Source organism: Gobio gobio (assembly GCF_949357685.1).
Source record: "Gobio gobio genome assembly, chromosome: 14".
Classification (NCBI taxonomy): domain Eukaryota; kingdom Metazoa; phylum Chordata; class Actinopteri; order Cypriniformes; family Gobionidae; genus Gobio; species Gobio gobio.
In genome coordinates, this window is record NC_137107.1 from 1,720,397 (window position 1) to 1,743,854 (window position 23,458).

Consider the following 23,458-nt stretch of genomic DNA (forward strand, 5'->3'; position numbering starts at 1 on the left):
AGATGCCAATTACATTAAATATAAATATACCGCTTTGCTTGCTAAATGTCTAGTTCGGAAAGACAAAATTACGAAAATCGCAACATCGTTTAGATTGTCAGTAGGGGTAAGACACACGCCATCTAGTTTTGACACAAATCGACCCGAACTCTCAATCTCAATCTCCCTTTTCCCATCACATATCAGATCGGAAAGGCATTTATTTTCAATAAAAATGAAGAAAATATTAGAAAAGTGGAAATAAAGCGTCTAACGTGTTTAATAATAAGTGTTTATCGATTAGGGGTAGGTAAACAGACATGTGCTGAATTAGAGACGATAAAAGTGAGTGGGTCCAATATCATTTATCGTAAAAAGTGGGTGGGTCTTGTCCACACACATACAATGGTTCTGACACCCATGATTTAAGTACTGAGTAATAATATTGTAGTTACTATAGGTTTAGTGAGTTTTGTTTGAGGGTTGTAATTAAGCATAGTTTACAGTTAAAGGGATAATTCCCCCAAAACTGTAAATTGTGTCATTAATGACTGAGCCTCATGTGGTTGGACACCCGTCAGACCTCCGTTCATCTTCAGACACAAATGAAGATATTTTAGTGTAAATCTGATGCTCTGAAAGGCCTCCATTGGCTCAACTTTACACTCTCAAGACCCTTAAAAGACACTAAAGACTAAAGTTACAAAGGCCATCTCACTACAGCGGCTCTACAATAACTTTATGAAGCGATGAGAATAGTTTTTGTGCGCAAAAAAAAACCCTAAATAACGACTTATATAGTGATGACGATTTCAAAACACGGCATCATGAAGCTTCGAAGCGTTATGAATCAGTGAGTCGATTCAGAGTTTTGAATCGCCAAATTTCAGCAGTTTGGCGGTTTGAAACGCGATTCGAATCATGATTCGACTCACTGATTGTAATTAATGACAGAATTTTCATTTTTGGGTGAACTAACCCTTTAATAATATGGTCAGCACATGTAACAAGGACACTGTTACCGGGTATTGTAAAGCTTGTTTTGAGCCCTGTGGAGTGTGCATTCGATCAGGAGGTCGTGTCCTACCTGCACTTCCTGCGACTGATGCCGGAGGTCACAGGGCGGGACGATGGCTCGCGGGCGGCTGGCGATCCAGTAGGCCAGCACCGCGGTCAGGGCGCCCAGACCCAGCAGGGTGGAGGTGGGCAGAGAGCGGAGGAACTGACCCAGATCGTCCAGCTCGGGCAGCTGAAGCCCCAGCAGCAGATCCCGGGACTGCATCTTCTCCATAAGCGTGGAACTGAGCTCTACCACACACACACACACACACACACACACACACAGCTTTACTATACACGAGGAAAGATAACACTGAAGTCACAGTGACAAAACAGAGTTTGGCTAGTCATCAACACAAACATTCAGAAGCGCTCGTTCTTCTGGCGGCTTACACATTAACACGCAGTCTGCTACTCTGAACACACAAAAACTCTGGAAATCAACAGAGCCTGTGCTCACTAAGGTCCTCTTTATTGAGTTCATCTGAACTCTATCATCCTCAAAACCTTCCGCTTTGATTGTTCTGTGTGAACATCAAGTGATCAATGCATAAGTAACTCTAGTCTGAGTGTTTTAAAAGGCAATCTAATGTAATTACAGGTATTCAGTGTTTGGAATCTGATTGCACAATCCAGATCTATAATTCCGCATTATCAGATCAACTGAGTATCTGACGCTTTCCCAGCTCGATCTGTTGAGTTCGTTCAGTCTTAACTCATGAAAGTAAGAGTTGCTGCCACTCCCACTGACAGAAGATCTGTGTGTTTCTCTGCTCACTCCATCAACTTCTGCTGACTACAAGTCACTTTGCATCCATGGCCGTGTCCATCTATGAAGTCCGGAGCTCTGCTTTTTCCGAGGTGTGTATAATAAATGTTGTGAAGTAACTGACTAATAGAGTATTAACACTACTTTAGTGCTGGAAGGATATCTTCTCATCTGAGCTGGCATTGGTCTGTCCCCACTCATCCATGTCAAAATATTTGAGATGGCCAATCAAAATAAAGTAGGCGGGCTTTATGTTCCCAGAAGCTGCTGAGCGTGACTCGACGTTTCATCAAACGGTCACTTAAAACTTAACATTTCATATTTAACTTCTAAGAAAATGCTTACTAAAACACACAGGCTATATATCAGTTGAGTATCAGTCATAACTCAGCTTTAGGAGGGGAAGAGAAGGAGACTGAGAGAAAAAGAAAGAGTGAAAGAGTGATGAAATGAGAGAGCAGGTATGACAGATAATCTACTGCCCACTAACATGGTTTTGAAAGCTATTTATTATTCTTTTTTTGCCTTCAAACATCTTAAAATGCACATATGTAGAACAGAGAAATCTTTTTTCTGGTTTTAAAACTCTGTTTGCGACGACATGTCAATTTATTCAGCTGACACAAACCCTAAGCTAACAGTCTACTAATACTCTAAACAGAGGCAGTTGACATTGCAAAGTTACGTATAGTGAGTAGATGAGTCATGGGTCACCCTGTCTTTGCTCTGTGAACACTCTCAAAAATAAGAGTACACAATTGTACCTTTAGGGGTTCAAGTGCTTGTCACTGGGGTGGGACCCTTAAAGGTACATTTTTGTACCTCTAAGTCAGGAGTAAGCAAGTTGGGTCCTAGAGATCTGATGTCCTGCAGAGTTTAGCTCCAACCCTACTAAACCACCACAGTATAAACTCATGGCTCCCAGCATGCATTGCAGCATTAAGTATGTCACCATTGTGGAGATTCATATGCTGATTCTTGATATCTGTGTGTGTCTAAACTTTTTCTCCCTAGAATGTATTTAAAAATCAAAACTCAGAATGTCTGATCTGTGGCAAGAAATTATTGTTGGTGAATAATATGTATTAATAGTTTCAGTCAGTGATGAGTTTAGTCAAACATTCTTCTTCATGACATTTTTGTTTATTTCTTTTAATTTGAACAGATTGTGGGTTTTGTTAACACTGTAACAAAAACCACAAACTCACATAAAAAGGCAAGTGTCAAACTGCCCAACTAAAGGAAACACTGATCTCCATAATGGTGATATTATATATTGTAATATTTTCAATAAAACAACAACATCTAAACCTCTGTTAATTCTCAGTAAGAGCTTCTATAGACGTCTTTCAGGGTTGGAGACAAACTCACTAGGACCGAACTTGCCTACCCCTGCTCTAAGTAGAAGAAAACAATGGTTTAATTGTACCCTAAGGACCAATTGTGTACCTTTTAAGGTACAGTTATACATTTTGTTCCCCAAGGAACAAAACTGTACCTCCATTGTACCTTTTTTTCTGAGAGTGAAGAGTCGTGTCTTACGGTACGTCGGGTCATACACACACGTGTGCGGCTCATCCTGGAGTTTGGCTTTATTTGTTGACCTAATTTGTGAACTTCCAAAAATGGAAGTTGATCAACAGGAGATCGATTTCTTTAGCTGTCTCCCCTGTAGGCAAGTTAGTTGGAGGAGCAGTGTCTGAACCGTCAAGCAGTGAACACCGGATATTGACACATCTGATGTGTAGTTTAAAGTTCAATGTCTCAGCTCTCTCTAGTCCTGGTCAATTTAAAAAGACAGCTGGACATACGGGTATATAAGCTTCAGCTTTTGCTTCGGAGCCGAGCAGTTATTTCGACAGCGCTCTGCCAATCTGCCTTTGCTTGAGAGAGGAGGCGTTCTGCGTTGGAAATAAATCACTTTCAGCGGTGCCTTCACCAAAAGAGCAAGTGTGCAGTGATCGTACCCCTGGAAAAAGAGCAGTTTCCCTAAAAGAGCAAGCACGGGTGGCTTCAACTGGGAAAAGAGGATCAATTTGAAAACTGAGTTTTCGTCTAAAAACGCTCCGCATTCACGCTATCGTTTTCAATCGTTTTCCAAAAGTTACTCATTCACACTGAACTGTCTGAAAACACTTACATCCCCGTACTGCGAATGAGTAAAAGACGCTTTGACCTGCGTCATTTCCGCTAGGCGTTTATTTACTTTCCGGCTCTTTGAAACGTTGCGGCAATGTCGAGGAAACGCACAAGTTTTTAAATGGGCCGACAGTGAGGTGGAGTTGTTGCTGCGAGTAACACAGGAGTATAAAGTTGCAAAAGTGAGTGAGAATATAGACTGGGAGAAATTTGAGAAAAAACTCTTGTCATATCATACGTCATACACCCACAGAAACTCAAAGGTCTTCACGGCAACCCGTCAAAATAAAAGCTTGGTTTAACTTGAAGAAATTGACAGAAATATATTATGCTACTGTTGTACAGTAGATTTAGCTACCTCTCAATATAATAATAGTACTAACGCTAATACTAATAATGATAATTAGGTGTATGTAGAGGGTTGCTTATTTTTTACTTGATTTTTTATAAGCAATGTTTACTTTTAAACATCATGTTGCCTTCAAATGTTTACATGAATTATTTACTTATAATGATAACCATCATGAATAATAAACTCATTGAATTTAATTTAATATTTTCATCAAATAGTTCAATAAAATAGTCAAATAGTTCCAACAGATTTGGCTGTGGTACAGAGAACTGTAAAACTTTAATGAATCAATGCTGGATACCTAAACTGGACACTGCCTATCTTCTGGAGCTGCTGTACAACCAAAACAATCATCACTGTAAAGCTTCTTTGAAACAATCTGAATTGTAAAAAGTGCTGTATAAATGAAGGTGACTTGCCGACTATTATCCGCAAGTAGAGTTTTTCAAATATATACTTTTAAGTTTTACACTACAAATGCACATTCAACACACATAAAAATTCTTTCTGTTCCTCAAGGGTCTCCATACACTGCAACACTTTTGCTAAGATAATTGTAGTGTTTACATTAATATTTGGTAAAATTACCCATTTCTAATAACACTGAACTATTTTGTCTTTCAGTAATGTTTGAGGTTTCATTCCTTCCCCATTTGTTGAGGAATCTTGAGAAGACATTGACAGAATCTGAGACAGGCTTCCTCTGAAAACCTCTGAACGTGAAGTTCAGGCATCTTAACTATTATTTCGAGACAACTGGGACTAATGCATATGCCTGGTCAATAACGCATATTGATCTTATGGTTGTTTATGGCAACACAACTGCTGAATTGTGTTTTGTAAGTATTGATTGTTTGGGAAGTCTGTTTACTTGAAGCTTACTTCCTGTCCAGACTGCACTGTGTTTAACAGCTTGAGATTTGCAACTCTGCATAAGAAACAAACCATAGTAATTATTTTGGCAGACTATACATACTTATAATAACCCGCAGAGCTCCAGGGGTTTGATGCACACGAGCCTCACACATCTTTAGATGTGGCTTTGGCCATTAGCGACAGATATTCCCTGCCATAACTCATTCCCCAGGCGTCCAGCACGAGCTTTCGTTTATACGCCGTAGATTATCACGGGATTATCACCTAAATATAGACCGTGTGCAGGATATGAAATATAATATATTCTTATTCATTAACAAACAGATCATAAAGATGCATTCTGGTGACATGTCCAATCCCATGATCTGGTGACCATTATATAATGTCAGATTTGTTATAAAGTCGTGACATCATCAGTCCACGTCACTCCGACCAGAACGCATGAACTCAAAACCCTCAGAGCGGTGTGTGAAGCTGTGCTCACGGTTAACCCGTCCGTCTCTGAGAGTCAAAGCTCGGGTCAAGCCCTTCCCCTCGTCTTCATAGCCCGCCATGTTTCTTAACACATCATTTTTGCTCTCACTTCAAAAAAAAAAATGTGTTCCTCAAAAAACTTCATTTCTTTTCCACTGAAGAAAGAAACACACCAACATCTGGGATCAGGAAATCATCAGGACATTCTTTAACTTTCTTTTACTGTGTGTGTAAGTGCTCTTCTTAAAGTGTGCTGACGTGTACTTGTTCTTATCAAACCAACAGCAGTGAGGAAACATTACTATAAAAACATTTTCCACCGGAGCTCAAACATTGTGTTGAATAAACAGGTTCATCTCCTGCCTCACACACACACACACAGATCAGGGCATCGTTCCTGTTCTCTAATCACTCCACGACCTTCTCCATATGTGGCCATTCAAAGCCTTACATCTTGTGAAGAGTGCTGATTGGCTGCTGTCCATCCTGAGGGCGGGGTCTGGAGGGTAAGCCCCGCCCCCGCAGAGGCATCCCTATCACAGGAGATTACGGCCTATTAGTCCACAAAGCAGATGGACAAGAGTGACCCACCGGCTATTTAAAGTCCACTTTTCCCTGGCTTCCTTCCTTCTTTTTATAAACGACTCGACTTATGTGTTAGTGATAGTGTGTGTGTGTGTGTGTGCAGGATGCTATTAGTCGGTCCTGTTCCCACACACACACACAGAGGCAGGGAAAGCGAAGCGCATTAGTCTGCTCTGAACCTCGGTGGCCACCGTATCACACCACCCTCAGCTGATGCGTCTCTCTCTCTCTCTCTCCCTCCTCCATCTACCCTTGACTACATGATACGCAGGCTTAGCTTACAGCTCACACACACACACTCACCGACTGACATATGAATAACAGTAAAGCACAGATCACACACACCTATAGAGCAAACGCAGTGAGTCACATCTACAGGAAATGACCCGACCATAACCTCATGTTAAAACACACTAATACTGCATTACTGATCAACTGCACTGACCCTGGGTCTGAATGAGGACACTAGTCAATCTGAAGATGCCTTCAGACACTGGCGGTTTCACAGGAGCGCTAGCATGCTCACACCATCACACATGAGCTAACCGACTGACCCAGCTGGCATGAGCTGCATGTGATTTACTCAGCACATTTATTCTGCTCACTAAGCCACATTTGAGTCATTCACACACACATCGTCTTCCTCATTCCGCCAAACCCAGAGCGAGGCCTGTGAGATCTCGGCTGAAAGAGGATGTGGCGTCCTGTAGACGAGCAGAAGCCGCAGACATTGAGCAACTGTGGGATTCCCAGGACTGGCCATTAAAGGGCCAGTTCAGCCAGAAGTCAGCAGGTACTCGCCCTCAGGATGTCCCACACCTGTGTGAGCTTCTCTTGAAGACGGTTGATGAGCAGACGTTTGACTCTTCCAGCTGTGGAGGCCGATGTCCGTCCGCTCACCAACGCTCAACACGATCCTCACACAGAGGGAGAGGAAATGACCCTTTCATGTGTGGGTCATGGGCATCAGAAGCAGAAGAACGTGTGTGTGTGGGTCATGGGCATCAGAAGCAGAAGAACGTGTGTGTGGGTCATGGGCATCAGAAGCAGAAGAACGTGTGTGTGGGTCATGGGCATCAGAAGCAGAAGAACGTGTGTGTGTGGGTCATGGGCATCAGAAGCAGAAGAACGTGTGTGTGGGTCATGGGCATCAGAAGCAGAAGAACGTGTGTGTGGGTCATGGGCGTCAGAAGCAGAAGAACGCGTGTGTGGGTCATGGGCATCAGAAGCAGAAGAACGTGTGTGTGGGTCATGGGCATCAGAAGCAGAAGAACGTGTGTGTGGGTCATGGGCATCAGAAGCAGAAGAACGTGTGTGTGGGTCATGGGCATCAGAAGCAGAAGAACGTGTGTGTGTGGGTCATGGGCATCAGAAGCAGAAGAACGTGTGTGTGGGTCATGGGCATCAGAAGCAGAAGAACGTGTGTGTGGGTCATGGGCGTCAGAAGCAGAAGAACGTGTGTGTGGGTCATGGGCATCAGAAGCAGAAGAACGTGTGTGTGGGTCATGGGCATCAGAAGCAGAAGAACGTGTGTGTGGGTCATGGGCATCAGAAGCAGAAGAACGTGTGTGTGGGTCATGGGCATCAGAAGCAGAAGAACGCGTGTGTGGGTCATGGGCATCAGAAGCAGAAGAACGTGTGTGTGGGTCATGGGCATCAGAAGCAGAAGAACGTGTGTGTGGGTCATGGGCATCAGAAGCAGAAGAACGTGTGTGTGGGTCATGGGCGTCAGAAGCAGAAGAACGCGTGTGTGGGTCATGGGCATCAGAAGCAGAAGAACGTGTGTGTGGGTCATGGGCGTCAGAAGCAGAAGAACGCGTGTGTGGGTCATGGGCATCAGAAGCAGAAGAACGTGTGTGTGTGGGTCATGGGCATCAGAAGCAGAAGAACGTGTGTGTGGGTCATGGGCATCAGAAGCAGAAGAACGTGTGTGTGGGTCATGGGCATCAGAAGCAGAAGAACGTGTGTGTGTGGGTCATGGGCATCAGAAGCAGAAGAACGTGTGTGTGGGTCATGGGCATCAGAAGCAGAAGAACGTGTGTGTGGGTCATGGGCGTCAGAAGCAGAAGAACGCGTGTGTGGGTCATGGGCATCAGAAGCAGAAGAACGTGTGTGTGGGTCATGGGCATCAGAAGCAGAAGAACGTGTGTGTGGGTCATGGGCATCAGAAGCAGAAGAACGTGTGTGTGGGTCATGGGCATCAGAAGCAGAAGAACGTGTGTGTGTGGGTCATGGGCATCAGAAGCAGAAGAACGTGTGTGTGGGTCATGGGCATCAGAAGCAGAAGAACGTGTGTGTGGGTCATGGGCGTCAGAAGCAGAAGAACGTGTGTGTGGGTCATGGGCATCAGAAGCAGAAGAACGTGTGTGTGGGTCATGGGCATCAGAAGCAGAAGAACGTGTGTGTGGGTCATGGGCATCAGAAGCAGAAGAACGTGTGTGTGGGTCATGGGCATCAGAAGCAGAAGAACGCGTGTGTGGGTCATGGGCATCAGAAGCAGAAGAACGTGTGTGTGGGTCATGGGCATCAGAAGCAGAAGAACGTGTGTGTGGGTCATGGGCATCAGAAGCAGAAGAACGTGTGTGTGGGTCATGGGCGTCAGAAGCAGAAGAACGCGTGTGTGGGTCATGGGCATCAGAAGCAGAAGAACGTGTGTGTGGGTCATGGGCGTCAGAAGCAGAAGAACGCGTGTGTGGGTCATGGGCATCAGAAGCAGAAGAACGTGTGTGTGGGTCATGGGCATCAGAAGCAGAAGAACGTGTGTGTGGGTCATGGGCATCAGAAGCAGAAGAACGTGTGTGTGGGTCATGGGCATCAGAAGCAGAAGAACGTGTGTGTGTGGGTCATGGGCATCAGAAGCAGAAGAACGTGTGTGTGGGTCATGGGCATCAGAAGCAGAAGAACGTGTGTGTGGGTCATGGGCATCAGAAGCAGAAGAACGTGTGTGTGGGTCATGGGCATCAGAAGCAGAAGAACGTGTGTGTGGGTCATGGGCATCAGAAGCAGAAGAACGTGTGTGTGGGTCATGGGCATCAGAAGCAGAAGAACGTGTGTGTGGGTCATGGGCGTCAGAAGCAGAAGAACGTGTGTGTGTGGGTCATGGGCATCAGAAGCAGAAGAACATGTGTGTGGGTCATGGGCATCAGAAGCAGAAGAACGCGTGTGTGGGTCATGGGCATCAGAAGCAGAAGAACGTGTGTGTGGGTCATGGGCATCAGAAGCAGAAGAACGTGTGTGTGTGGGTCATGGGCATCAGAAGCAGAAGAACGTGTTTGTGGGTCATGGGCATCAGAAGCAGAAGAACGTGTGTGTGGGTCATGGGCATCAGAAGCAGAAGAACGCGTGTGTGGGTCATGGGCATCAGAAGCAGAAGAACGTGTGTGTGGGTCATGGGCATCAGAAGCAGAAGAACGTGTGTGTGGGTCATGGGCATCAGAAGCAGAAGAACGCGTGTGTGGGTCATGGGCATCAGAAGCAGAAGAACGTGTTTGTGGGTCATGGGCATCAGAAGCAGAAGAACGTGTGTGTGGGTCATGGGCATCAGAAGCAGAAGAACGTGTTTGTGGGTCATGGGCATCAGAAGCAGAAGAACGTGTGTGTGGGTCATGGGCATCAGAAGCAGAAGAACGTGTGTGTGGGTCATGGGCATCAGAAGCAGAAGAACGTGTGTGTGGGTCATGGGCATCAGAAGCAGAAGAACGTGTGTGTGGGTCATGGGCATCAGAAGCAGAAGAACGTGTGTGTGGGTCATGGGCATCAGAAGCAGAAGAACGTGTGTGTGGGTCATGGGCATCAGAAGCAGAAGAACGTGTGTGTGGGTCATGGGCATCAGAAGCAGAAGAACGTGTGTGTGGGTCATGGGCATCAGAAGCAGAAGAACGTGTGTGTGTGGGTCATGGGCGTCAGAAGCAGAAGAACGCGTGTGTGGGTCATGGGCATCAGAAGCAGATGAACGTGTGTGTGGGTCATGGGCATCAGAAGCAGAAGAACGTGTGTGTGGGTCATGGGCATCAGAAGCAGAAGAACGTGTGTGTGGGTCATGGGCATCAGAAGCAGAAGAACGTGTGTGTGGGTCATGGGCGTCAGAAGCAGAAGAACGTGTGTGTGGGTCATGGGCATCAGAAGCAGAAGAACGTGTGTGTGGGTCATGGGCATCAGAAGCAGAAGAACGTGTGTGTGGGTCATGGGCATCAGAAGCAGAAGAACGTGTGTGTGGGTCATGGGCATCAGAAGCAGAAGAACGTGTGTGTGGGTCATGGGCATCAGAAGCAGAAGAACGTGTGTGTGGGTCATGGGCATCAGAAGCAGAAGAACGTGTGTGTGGGTCATGGGCATCAGAAGCAGAAGAACGCGTGTGTGGGTCATGGGCATCAGAAGCAGAAGAACGTGTGTGTGGGTCATGGGCATCAGAAGCAGAAGAACGTGTGTGTGGGTCATGGGCATCAGAAGCAGAAGAACGTGTGTGTGGGTCATGGGCATCAGAAGCAGAAGAACGTGTGTGTGGGTCATGGGCATCAGAAGCAGAAGAACGCGTGTGTGGGTCATGGGCATCAGAAGCAGAAGAACGTGTGTGTGGGTCATGGGCATCAGAAGCAGAAGAACGTGTGTGTGGGTCATGGGCATCAGAAGCAGAAGAACGTGTGTGTGGGTCATGGGCATCAGAAGCAGAAGAACGTGTGTGTGGGTCGTCCCCAGATCAGTTTTACTGGAGCTGATGCTGGGCCAGGCAAGTCCACGGCGAGTTATTCACTGTGGTAATGGTGTAGGGTAAAAATCAACCCAAGGCTCGAATCCACCTTTCCCATCACATATTAGATCAAAAAAGCATCTAGCGTGTGTTTCATAATAAAGTGTTTATCGGTGAACAGACATGCACTGGATTAGAGACGGTAAAACTGAGTCCAATATCATTAGTTTTAAAAAGTGGGTGTGTCTTGTCCCGACCACATACACTCTAAAAAATGCTGGGTTAAAAACAACCCAAGTTGGGTTTAAAATGGACAAACCCAGCGATTGGGTTGTTTTAGCCTAGCAATTGGGTTGTTTAAGCCCAGCGATTGGGTTGTTTTAGCCCAGCGATTGGGTTGTTTTAGCCCAGCGATTGGGATGTTTTAGCCTAGCAATTGGGTTGTTTAAGCCCAGCGATTGGGTTGTTTTAGCCCAGCGATTGGGTTGTTTTAGCCTAGCAATTGGGTTGTTTAAGCCCAGCGATTGGGTTGTTTTAGCCCAGCGATTGGGTTGTTTTAGCCCAGCGATTGGGATGTTTTAGCCCAGCGGTTGGGATGTTTTAGTCCAGCGGTTGGGTTGTTTTAGCCCACCGGTTGGGATGTTTTAGCCCAGCGGTTGGGATGTTTTAGCCAAGCGATTGGGATGTTTTAGCCCAGCAGTTGGGATGTTTTAGCCCAGCGATAGGGTTGTTTTAGCCCAGCGATTGGGATGTTTTAGCCCAGCGGTTGGGTTGTTTTATCCCAGCGATTGGGTTGTTTTAACCCAGTGATTTGGTTGTTTTAACCCAGAGATAGTTTTTTTTTTAGCCCAGTGGTTGACTTGCTTTAGCCCAGTGATTGGGTTGTTTTAGCCTAGCGATTGGGTTGTTTTAGCCCAGCGGTTGGGTTGTTTTATCCCAGCGATTGGGTTGTTTTAGCCCAGCGGTTGGGTTGTTTTATCCCAGCGATTGGGTTGTTTTAGCCCAGTGATTGGGTTGTTTTAGCCCAGGATTGGGTTGTTTTAGCCCAGCGGTTGGGATGTTTTAGCCCAGCGATTGGGATGTTTTAGCCCAGCGATTGGGTTGTTTTAGCCCAGCGATTGGGATGTTTTAGCCCAGCGATTGGGATGTTTTAGCCCAGTGATTGGGTTGTTTTTGCCCAGCAGTTGGGATGTTTTAGCCCAGCGATTGGGTTGTTTTAGCCCAGCGATTGGGATGTTTTAGCCCAGCGATTGGGTTGTTTTAGCCCAGCGATTGGGATGTTTTAGCCCAGCGATTGGGTTGTTTTAGCCCAGCGATTGGGATGTTTTATCCCAGTGATTGGGTTGTTTTAGCCTAGCGATTGGGTTGTTTTAGCCCAGCGGTTGGGTTGTTTTATCCCAGCGATTGGGTTGTTTTAGCCCAGCGGTTGGGTTGTTTTATCCCAGCGATTGGGTTGTTTTAGCCCAGTGATTGGGTTGTTTTAGCCCAGGATTGGGTTGTTTTAGCCCAGCGGTCGGGTTGTTTTAGCCCAGTGATTGGGTTGTTTTAGCCCAGCGATTGGGTTGTTTTAGCCCAGGATTGGGTTGTTTTAGCCCAGCGGTTGGATTGTTTAGCCCAGTGATTGGGTTGTTTTAGCCCAGCGGTTGGGTTGTTTAGCCCAGTGATTGGGTTAAATATTTTCCCAACGTGTTGGGCAGTTTTATTTAACCCAACTATTATTTAAAAATTACAATATGGCTGGTTTAAAATGAACCCAAAAATCAGAGACACATAATTACAAGAGGCAACAATAATAATCAAAAGGTGAACATTTATTAATAAGCAATTTAATAAATGTTTATTGGTTAATTAATACTCATTAAACGTATTAATAATGTTAATTTCCAACATACTTTGGGTTAATTTTAAGCACAGTCGGCAAACATTTAACCCAACCGCTGGGCTTGTACATTTTCAACCCAGCTTGGGTTGTTTTTAGCCCAGCATTTGTGTGAGTGTGCACTGGTTCTGACGCCCATGGGTGAACTGTCCCTCAGTCAGATCTCCTCTAACACTGGATATCCCGTCTCAGAGTGAGCACTAAAGCCAATGCGAAGGAGATGAGTGATCTCACTGCAGAAGACAGAAAGTGTTCGTCAGCCTAAATCTTTAAATTATGGAGGACGGGGTAAAAGATTAGGTTCACCTGGACCGCCTGCATAATTCATACGCAGCACATGGCAGAAGGCAGGCAGTGTCCGAGCACTGTTCTATGAAAGATGCATGATGTGTAAAGAGTGTGATCCTTCTGTCACCATTATAGATCTGCTCACAGCCATCCTGGAGTCAGCCATAGGGAGAAAACGCAGACTCGTAGTAAAGCAGCAGTGCAGGTGGAGTGACGTTTCAGCACCTCTCCGCTGGACAGCGCCAGCCAATCAGGAGGCGCGCTCGCCCTGACGTCACCGGTTTCTGCGTAACACAATGAAGCACGACACCGGCAAACACGCCGCGTTAAAAAACGTGCAATAAAACGCACGAACACAACATACATGTGCGAGCACATCCGTGTGCGGTCGCTACACATCACCACATCACCACATAAAGTCATTCCCGCGCATGAGCGCGTCGCGGAAGAGCTTCCGCGTTCATGCCGCATCACAGAAATCCTCCCGATCGGCGAAGCTGCCGCAGCGCGAACGCGCTCACGCAGTCGGTGCGCTCGGAGACGCGCGTTTCCACCGGCGATCTGAGATGATAAACGATCCTGTATAACGCGAGTGTGTGTGTTCAGAGAGTGTGTGTGAGGGACTCACCTAACACAACCCAGACAGATCCGGCGACTAGAGCGAAGGCGAGCATGCCTCAGTCATGGAGAGAGAGAGAGAGAGAGAGAGAGAGAGAGAGAGAGAGAGAGAGAGAGAGAGAGAGAGAGAGAGAGATGCGGATGGTCCACAGGCCTGAGAGGAAGAGGCAGTGCGCGACAGACAGGTCTCTCTCCGTGTGTGTGTGTGTGTGTGTGGCTCACCTCCTGTCTCCTCCCTCACGCGAGGAGGATGATGATGAGGATGATGATGCGCCTATAGGAGGAGATGCTGCTGCCCTGTGACGTCATGCGCGCGTTTCTCCATCATCCGCGGCTCGTCTAACTTTGACAGAAACACTCTATAATATTATATTTTCGTTTTTAAGTGTAAACATTGTCGGTGTGTTTATTGTTTCGTGTGTGTGGGGTGGGGGGGGAAGTGATATCGCACTCTTATCAGTCCATCTTTCGCTCCGTCAGCCATTCAGCGGCCCCTGAGGAGTCACGTGACGCCTGTTTAACCTTGAGCGGCTCTCCTTCTGCATCACGTGACCGCGCACTTACTCCACGCGCTCAGGAGTCGACGCGCAGATCACACACACACACACACACACACACACCAGGGCTGTGTTTGGTGCTGAGGGCTGGTGAACAGTGAAACTCTCAGAGATTTGGCCAGGCTGATGGTGACGCAGCTGCCATGGATTTGCCACTCAATCCAATGTCACCGAGCTGTCAAAGCAGATGGCCGAGCGGCTTACTCAAGTGTGTGTGTGTCCACGGCTCATACACTGCGTGTGTAATAGTGTGTGTCCACGGCTCAAACACTGCGTGTGTAATAGTGTGTTTTACCGAGGAACCCGACAGGGCTGCCGTCTCTCTCTCGCCAGGGTTAGATGGTGTAACAGAGGTGTAGAGAAACCCACACTGACTTTACTCATACACTAGTGAGAATAAGACACTCTTTGTAAGATGAGAAGTCATGCTTCTTTTCTAAAATCTGAACTTTATCTTTACTTGACTAAGACTGACATGTCATGAATATGAAGAAGTTTGTATGCATGTTTATGAAGACTGTCATTAAGTGTCATTCGCTCAATCATGTCATTTTTAATGCAAAGATGACATTATTTGAGATGTCTTAGTCATGACAACTTGACATAACCTGTCATAAACATGACATAGCAGATAAATTATCAAATTTAAGAGACGACTTAGCTTTATGGGTTAACATTAAACTGTCATGTGGTTGGTTTTGATGTTGACTGAGGCCATTATAATATCATGAAGTGTTAATAATCTGTCAAATTATTTTATAACAGCGTCATGAATATTTTTACAATTCAGTGTTTAAAAAAAAAAAAGTTTCAGATAATAAAAGGTCAGATAATAGATGATTTCAAATGTCTAAAAAATATGAATAGGTGTTCGAGAAATAAAATCAATCATCCAATATTAATAATAAAAAAAAAATTGATAAAATTATATTTTATTGCGTTTGGGGAGCGATTCACCCAAAGTTAAAGGGTTAGTTCACCCAAAAATGAAAATTCTGTCATTAATTCCTCACCCTCATGTGGTTGGACACCCGTCAGAGAACCAGTTGGAAAAAGGTGTTATTTTGATTTTTTTTTGCGCACAAAAACTATTGTCGTCGCATCATAAGATTATTGTAGAGCCACTGTGGTGAGATAGACTTTGTAGCGACGTTTTAAGTGCCTTTCATGGATCTTGGAAGTGTCAATGTACTGAATGTCAATGGAGGCCTATCTGAAGCCTTTCTCAGCATCAGCTTTACACTAAAATATCTTCATTTGTGTTCCGAATATGAACGGAGGTCTGACGGGTGTCCAACGACATGAGGGTGAGTAATTAATGACAGAATTTTCATTTTTGGGTGAACTAACCCTTTAAATAAAAACAGTCCAATGGTGGGTTAAGCCAGGGGGTTTTCAAACTTTATGACCCCCAAATATGATTAACCTTTTATGAGGGACCCCCTTCCTAAAATCCATCTATATATTTTAAAATTGGATATACTTAATGTTGGATGGTTTTGACGTTGGCTGTCATGAGGCCATTATTCACTCTGGGTTAAAAACAACCTAAGTTGGGTTGAAAATGAACTAACCCAGCAATTGGGTTGTTTTAACCCAGCAGTTGGGTTAAGTGTTTGCATAAAACAACCCAATTGCTGGGTTAGAACAACCCAATCTTTGAGTTAAAACAACCCAATTGCTGGGTTAGTCCATTTTCAACCCAACTTGGATTGTTTTTAACCCAGAGTTTTTAGGAGTGTAATGTTAGGATTTTTGGCCATTATACATGAGGCCATTATACACTCTAAAAAACTCAGCAATTGGGTTGTTTTTTGCATAACCCAACTGCTGGGTTAAAACAACCCAATTGCTGGGTTAGTCCATTTTCAACCCAACTTGGGTTGTCTTTAACCCAGAGTTTTTTAGAGTGTACATTTATGATATATTTACGGTAGGACATTTACAGAATATCTTCATGGAACATGATCTTAATATCCAAATGATGTTTGGCATTAAAGAAAAATTGATAATTTTGACTCACATGATGTGTTGTTAGTTATTGCCGCTCACTTTACGCAAACCAAACGCGTCTTTCACAGTGATTTATCCTAGGAGGATGATCCCAAAATTCAACATATACACACAAAACATTTCTTATTTGTGACCCTGGACCACAAAACCAGTCATGAGGGTACATTTTTTAAAATTGAGATTTATACATAATCTTAAAGTTGAATAATCTTTACATTGATGTATGGTTTGATGGATCAATATTTGGTTGAACTATTCAAAATCTGGAATCTGGGGGTGTAAAAAAATCTAAATATTGAGGAAATCTCCTTTAAAGTTGTCCAGATGAAGTCCTTAGCAACGCATATTACTACTAATAATACACTCTAAAAAATGCTGGGTTAAAGTTGGGTTGAAAATTAGACAAAGCCAACAGTTGGGTTGTTTTAATCCAGCGATTGGGTTGTTTTCAGCAAACATTTAACCCAACCTCTGGGTTAAAACAACTCATTCAGTGGGTTAAAACAACCCAATTGTTGGGTTCGTCCATTTTCAACCAAACTTGGGTTGTTTTTAACCCAGCATTTTTTGGAGTGAACATTTATGATATATTTACGGTAGGACATAATAATAAAAATGGATAAAATTATATTTTATTGCATTTGGAGAGCGATTCACCCAAAGTTAAATGAAAACAGTCCAATGGTGGGTTAAGCCAGGGGTTTTCAAACTTTATGACGCCAAGGACCCCCAAATATGATTAACCTTTTATGAGGGACCCCCTTCCTAAAATCCATCTATATATTTTAAAATTGAATATACTTAATGTTGGATGGTTTTGACGTTGGCTGTAATGAGGCCATTATACACTCTAAAAAACTCAGGGTTAAAAACAACCCAAGTTGGGTTGAAAATGACCTAACCCAGCAATTGGGTTGTTTTAACCCAGCGGTTGGGTTAAATATTTGCATAAAACAACCCAATCTTTGAGTTAAAACAACCCAATTGCTGGGTTAGTCCATTTTCAACCCAACTTGGGTTGTTTTTAACCCAGAGTTTTTTAGAGTGTAATGTTAGGATTTTTTTTATGACCACTTTTTTCAGTGGTACAAAATTAATTTGTCATTAAAATGTCATTAAGTGTCAATGCTCTGTCAAATTATTTTATAACAGCGTCATGAATATTTTTCTTGAACTTAACTATGCACTCTAAAAAATGCTGGGTTAAAAACAACCCAAGTTGGGTTGAAAATGGACTAACCCAGCGATTGGGTTGTTTTAACCAAAAAAAAAAAAAAAAAAAAAAAAAAAAAAGAATGTGTATACTTCTGTGCTAGACTAACTGAGACTTGTTACAGCACTTATATATTGCTGATATTGTTGCCCTTCGACTGCTCTAGCTGCTTCTATTGCCCCCATTTGTAAGTCGCTTTGGATAAAAGCGTCTGCTAAATGACTAAATGTAAATGTAAATGTAAATGCAAACATTTAACCCAACCGCTGGGTTAAAACGACCCATTTACTGGGTTAAAACAACCCAATTGCTGGGTTAGTCCATTTTCAACCCAACTTGGGTTGTATTTAACCCAGCATTTTTTAGAGTGTGGCATCACAGAGGAAATCGAGTCATGGCTTAAGCCAGGGGTTTTCAAACTGGGGTCCTCCAGACGGTTCCAAGGGGTCCCCAGAAAATTTCAGAGAATAAAAAGACAAAGCAAAAATGGATAAAGTCTACTGAACATTCTACCTGTTTCAGTTCTAGATATTTCTCTCCTTTATCGCCATATACTGTACATACTCTCCAGAATTGTATATGTGTGCTTTGTATCTTTAGTGAGTTTTTCTCTCACTATAGTCCTTTATCTCACTGTTTAAGGCAGTATTCTTTAGTGCGGGAGCTGCTTACATACATTTCATGTGAAAGTTGCTTATACAAATGAAGTTCTTTATACATCCAACATTAAGTATATCCAATTTTACAATATATAGATTGATTTTAGGAAGGGGGTCCCTCATAAAAGGTTAATCATATTTGGGGGTCCTTGGCGTCATAAAGTTTGAAAACCCCTGAAGGCTTAACCCACCATTGGACTGTTTTTATTTAACTTTGGGTGAATCAGTCTCCAAATGCAATAAAATATAATTTTATCAATTTTAATTATTATTAATATTATTGGAAGATTGATTTTATTTCTTGAACACCTATTCATATTTTTAAGACATTTGAAATGGTCTATTATCTCTGACCTTTTATTATCTGAAACTTTTTCTAAAAAACATGAACTGAAAAATATTAATGACGCTGTTATAAAATAATTTGACAGATTATTAACACTTAATGACACTTTAATGACAAATTCAACTTGTACCATTGAAAAATATTCATGACATTAAAATGGCCTCAGTCAACATCAAAACCAACCACATGACAGTTTAATGTTAACCCATAAAGCTAAGTCGTTTCTTAAGTTTGATGATTAATCTGCTATGTCATGTTTATGACAGGTTATGTTGTCTTGGTAATGTCAAGTTGTCATAACTAAGACATCTCAATTAATGTCATCTTTGCATTAAAAATGACATAATTGAGCGAATGACACTTAATGACAGTCGTCATAAACATGCATACAAACTTCTTCATATTCATGACATGTCAGTCTTATGCACACCCCTTCAAGTAAAGTGTTACCCAAATGGTAAATTTAGTATTAAAAGCTACAGTAAATAAGTGTTTTTTTGTTTAGTTTTGATGTTAAAATAAAGAGCGATGGCAGCGTTCTGATCGAGATCGGTAAACTCTCAGAAAAAAAAGGTACAGTGGAGGTACAATTTTCCTTGGGGAACAAACTGTATAACTGTGCCTTTAAAGGGACACAATTGGTCCTTAGGGTACAATTACCCCTACAATTAACCATTGGTAGGCAAGTTCGGTCCTAGAGAGTTTGGCTCCAACCCTGAAAGACGTCTATAGAAGCTCTTATTGAGAATGAACAGAGGTTTATAGATGTTGATGTTTTATTGGAAATGTTTCCTTTAGTTGGGCAGTTTGACTCTTGGCTTTAGTTTGTGGTTTTTGTTACAGTGTTAACAAAACACATTATCTGTTCAAATTAAAATTGTCATGAAGAAAAATGTTTGACTAAACTCATCACTGACTCAAACTATTAATAAATATTATTCACCAACAATACTTTCTTGCCACAGATCAGACATTCTGAGTTTTGATTTTTTAATAGGCCTACATTCTAGGGTGAAAAAAGTTTAGACACACACAGATATCAAGAATCAGCATATGAATCTCCACAATGGTGACATACTTAATGCTGCAATGCATGCTGGGAGCCATGAGTTTATACTGTGGTGGTTTAGTAGGGTTGGAGCTAAACTCTGCAGGACATCAGCTCTCTAGGACCCAACTTGCCCACCCCTGACTTAGAGGTACAAAAATGTACCCTTCAGGCTCCCACCCCAGTGACAAGCACTTGAACCCCTAAAGGTACAATTGTGTACTTTATTTTCTGAGAGTGTAGGCTAGTCCATAGTTTTGGGCCTGCTACTCCAAATGCTCTGTCCACTCTACACTGAAAAAAAACAATAAGTAAGGTCTACTTAATTTTTCTTTGGCAAGTTTTTGCACGCATATTTTTAAAGTAAATTTCACATATGAAATTAAGTAAACTCTACTTAACTAAGTTAAAAATAAGAAAATAAGTAATTTTAACGTGGCCAGTAAAAGGTTGAGTAATTTCTACTTTCCTTTGCGGTACATTTCGCTCAAACAATATAACATTGAATTAAACCACACTTTTAAAGTGTATGCTTTGCTTAGAAATAAATAGTAAATAACACAATATAGATATTGTGTAGATATCATATCTACATAATAGAAGTAACGCGGCAGGTGAACACAGAGACTTCAATACTTTGTACACAATACTCAGACGGTAATATTTGATGGATCGTGTGTAATTCTAAGTAGAAAATGGACTCCAAATGTCACAAAATGGCAAGTTACTAAACCTAACAACAAAAGAAATGATAAAACTGTAAATACAGCTGGAAAACAGCGAAAAACCAACCTCCTTAATTATTCAAGCCCCAGTGCATGATGCATGATTCAATTTATAATGCTGATATTTATGCTTTAAATTCGACATGCTTAAACTGAGTACTAATATAGAATTTACTTACTTTTTTCATTCTTGTCTGAACTAACTTTTTCCTGTAGAAATTACATCTGTGTTTTCTGTAGTATTTACTTTACCACAAAATCATTTTTATCATTTTTAGCTTAGACCTGCGAACCGAGAGAAGTCCCTTGACGGATTGTGAGTTTGTAACATTTCAGAATGATAACCCAGTGCTAGGCGATTTAAAGATTTAAACACAAAAACTAAAATTTTAATTATATTCTCAGATTGACTGGTACAATGCAAGGAAGTTAAAGATGGGAGTAAACAGAGGCGGACAGTACTTAAGTATTTTTACTTTCCAACTACTTTATCAGTGTTCTTCTTTGGAAAACTTTTACTTCACAACCTTCCAAAACATAATATTGTACTTTTTACTGCACTATGTTTCATATTGAATATAATTTAATACTTAATTACATTAAAAAAATGTAGTATTGTATACTTTTACTCAAATAAGTACAAATAAGAAAGTACTATATTTTTTATGTAAAAAAAAAACACCTTTTATTTATGAAATGTAGTGTAGTAAAAAGTATCCCATTATAAATTATGCTTTGGAATGTAATGAATTAAAAGTTGTCCAAAGAAAAATGCTGATAAAATATATACTTGTGTACTTGAGTAGAAAGAAAAAACACTTAAGTACTGTCCGCCTCTGGGAGAAATATGATCCAATTTTCTACTAGCGGTCAACAGCCTGGCCGCAGCATTCTGAACCATCTGCAGCCGCTCAAGAGAAGAACGCTTAACTCCATAATACAGCGAATTACAATAATCCAGACGTGCTGAGGTGGAAAGAGAACTGAACATTTGTACTCAAGTACAAGTAAAAGTACTGGTGTCAAAAAAGTACTTAAGAAAAAGAACAAATTACTCTTCGCAAAAACAACTCTGAGTACTAGTAACTAGTTACTTTTTAGCCGGCGGTATTTAATGAAGTACCAATATTTAATCAAATCATAGATCTATTTAGAAAATAGCTATACTTTCAACAAAACACACTTTTATTGACGAAGGACATGAATTAGTGGTCATGATACTGGAATTTCTAACTTCAATACGATACCTTGAAAAATATCAATATTCAGTATCATGTTCAATATCATTTTAAAACACCACATACTGTATACGTCCATATAGATATTTTGATATCTCAACTTTTGTCCATCCATTTTTCCAAGGCAATCATTATTTTCAAGCTTCAAAAAGCACAAGACTCATTGTAAAACTAATTTCTGAAGTCTTCTGAAGAGACACGTCCGCTTTAAACAATGAACAGATTTTAATTTAGGCTTTTGTTTACATTAAACATTTAAACATTGATCAACTAACCATTACAATAATCTCACTTAAACATTTGATCACTCTGTGTATTTGTATTTACAATAGGGTAACCTTGTTGCAATAGCTTACAGAGAAGCATGATTTCAAAATTGATTGAATTTACAAAAAGGACAAGTAAACAGTCAGTAATAAAAAAAGAACAAATAAAATGAATTACCTCGATTCAGATTGACTTGGAGTATATGAATATGGAAGGGCCACGGTTTCAGATAAAACTCTTCTTTGTTGTTCTACTGAAGAAAAAAGTCACCTACATCTCGGAAGGGCTGAGGATGGGTAAATCAACAGCAAATTTACATTTTTGGGTGGACTATCCCTTTAATTTCTAGTTCAACAGATGGAACGCACAGGATTGTGGGATATCAAAGGCAGTGAAGGATACATGTATGCTGCCTTCAGAACTCGATCAGATGAAGGTCTCTCAGGAGAAGGGAAGTGAAGCTAACAATAGATTCGGATGTGCCTTGATGCCTTCCTGTCTTGAAATGTGTCCTCCGAAAGGCAGCGTTTTCCAGGTTTCGGACGCTACCAATATCTGAGTGAGAGGAGTGTATTCATTTGTATAATTTAGAGCTTGCGTCGTTTCTGCGATGACACGAACGCGCTCCAGACATTTGTCATTAAATATGCCATAGAAACCTGCGGGTATCATTAAAATTATGGCCGCCCCAAACTGAAAAGCTGAAAACCATACACACACACAGTGTCTCTAAATACACAATACTGGTGTCATTTTACAGGAAACACTTTGAAGTTTCAGAAACCACTGCTAAAAGTGATACATGTGAGTATATGTTGTCTGAGCTGTAATAACCTTATAACCTTGTGTTTGTGTGCTCATGGTCGGGTCTCGTATTTGTATTTGATTATTATTTCATTAATATGTCTGCATTTGGATCCTCTCTTTGTCCCTCCTTGCCACAAATATAATATAATCAATGCTGGGTAGATTAATTACAGATTGTAGTCCTTACTAATTAGTCAAGTCAATTCAACTTTATTTATATAGCGCTTTTAACAATGCAGATTGTTTTAAAGCAGCTTCACAGTGTTAAACAGGAAAATAATACAACAGAATTTTATTCAGCCGTCTAGCCGCTCTGGAGAGAAAAAGAAGAGAATAAAAAAAACTTAGTAATGTAATCTATTAGAATACACATTTTAGGTGTCTATACTGTTTCCTAACATACTGGCATAAAATACAAAGAACAAAACAATATATCTAATTTTTTATCAACATCCTTGTCACACCACGTTTGTCTTTGGCACTGTTCCTGCCTTAGTGGTCATGGTTATTCATTTGATCTCATTGTGTTTAGGTGTGTGTGGTTAACTCCACTCATCAGGACGCTCCCTCGAGGCTCATCTAGAGGATTTCCTCCACCTTCCTGAACCACTGCCTCATCTGGTTTCTGCTCGCCGGACTGAATCCTTCTACATGAGAGCAGTTGTCCGGGGAGGCTCCTCGAGGGAGCTTCACTGCCTTTGTGGAGTGTGTGCTGGTATCCTGTGGATCTGCATTCACAGTGGATGAGGTCACCAGCCCCACTCCCAACCCGAGCCCAGCCAGAGCCCAGCCAGAGCCCATGGCACTGGGTGGAGCAGCATGAGCCCACCGCAGACATCAAGCCCTTCCCTCCTGTGAGCCAACGCCATCGGGGAAACAT

At 42.1% G+C, this 23,458-nt stretch overlaps 1 protein-coding gene across 4 annotated transcripts in view; it reads right to left on the reverse strand.

The window, feature by feature from the left end:
• Positions 1 to 14,341, reverse strand: part of acsl6 (acyl-CoA synthetase long chain family member 6) — a 53,227-nt gene extending 38,886 nt beyond the window's left edge. For 2 of the 4 annotated variants that reach the window (XM_079834207.1, XM_079834209.1), the window contains exons 1-2: positions 13,716 to 13,813; positions 1,067 to 1,287 (exon numbers count right to left, since the gene is read on the reverse strand). In XM_079834207.1, coding sequence (XP_079690333.1) covers positions 1,067 to 1,287; positions 13,716 to 13,761 — 267 coding nt within the window. In that variant the 5' untranslated portion in view covers positions 13,762 to 13,813. The other 2 variants (XM_079834210.1, XM_079834208.1) reach the window with 2 other exon arrangements.
• Between the last annotated feature and the right edge of the window lie 9,117 nt (positions 14,342 to 23,458).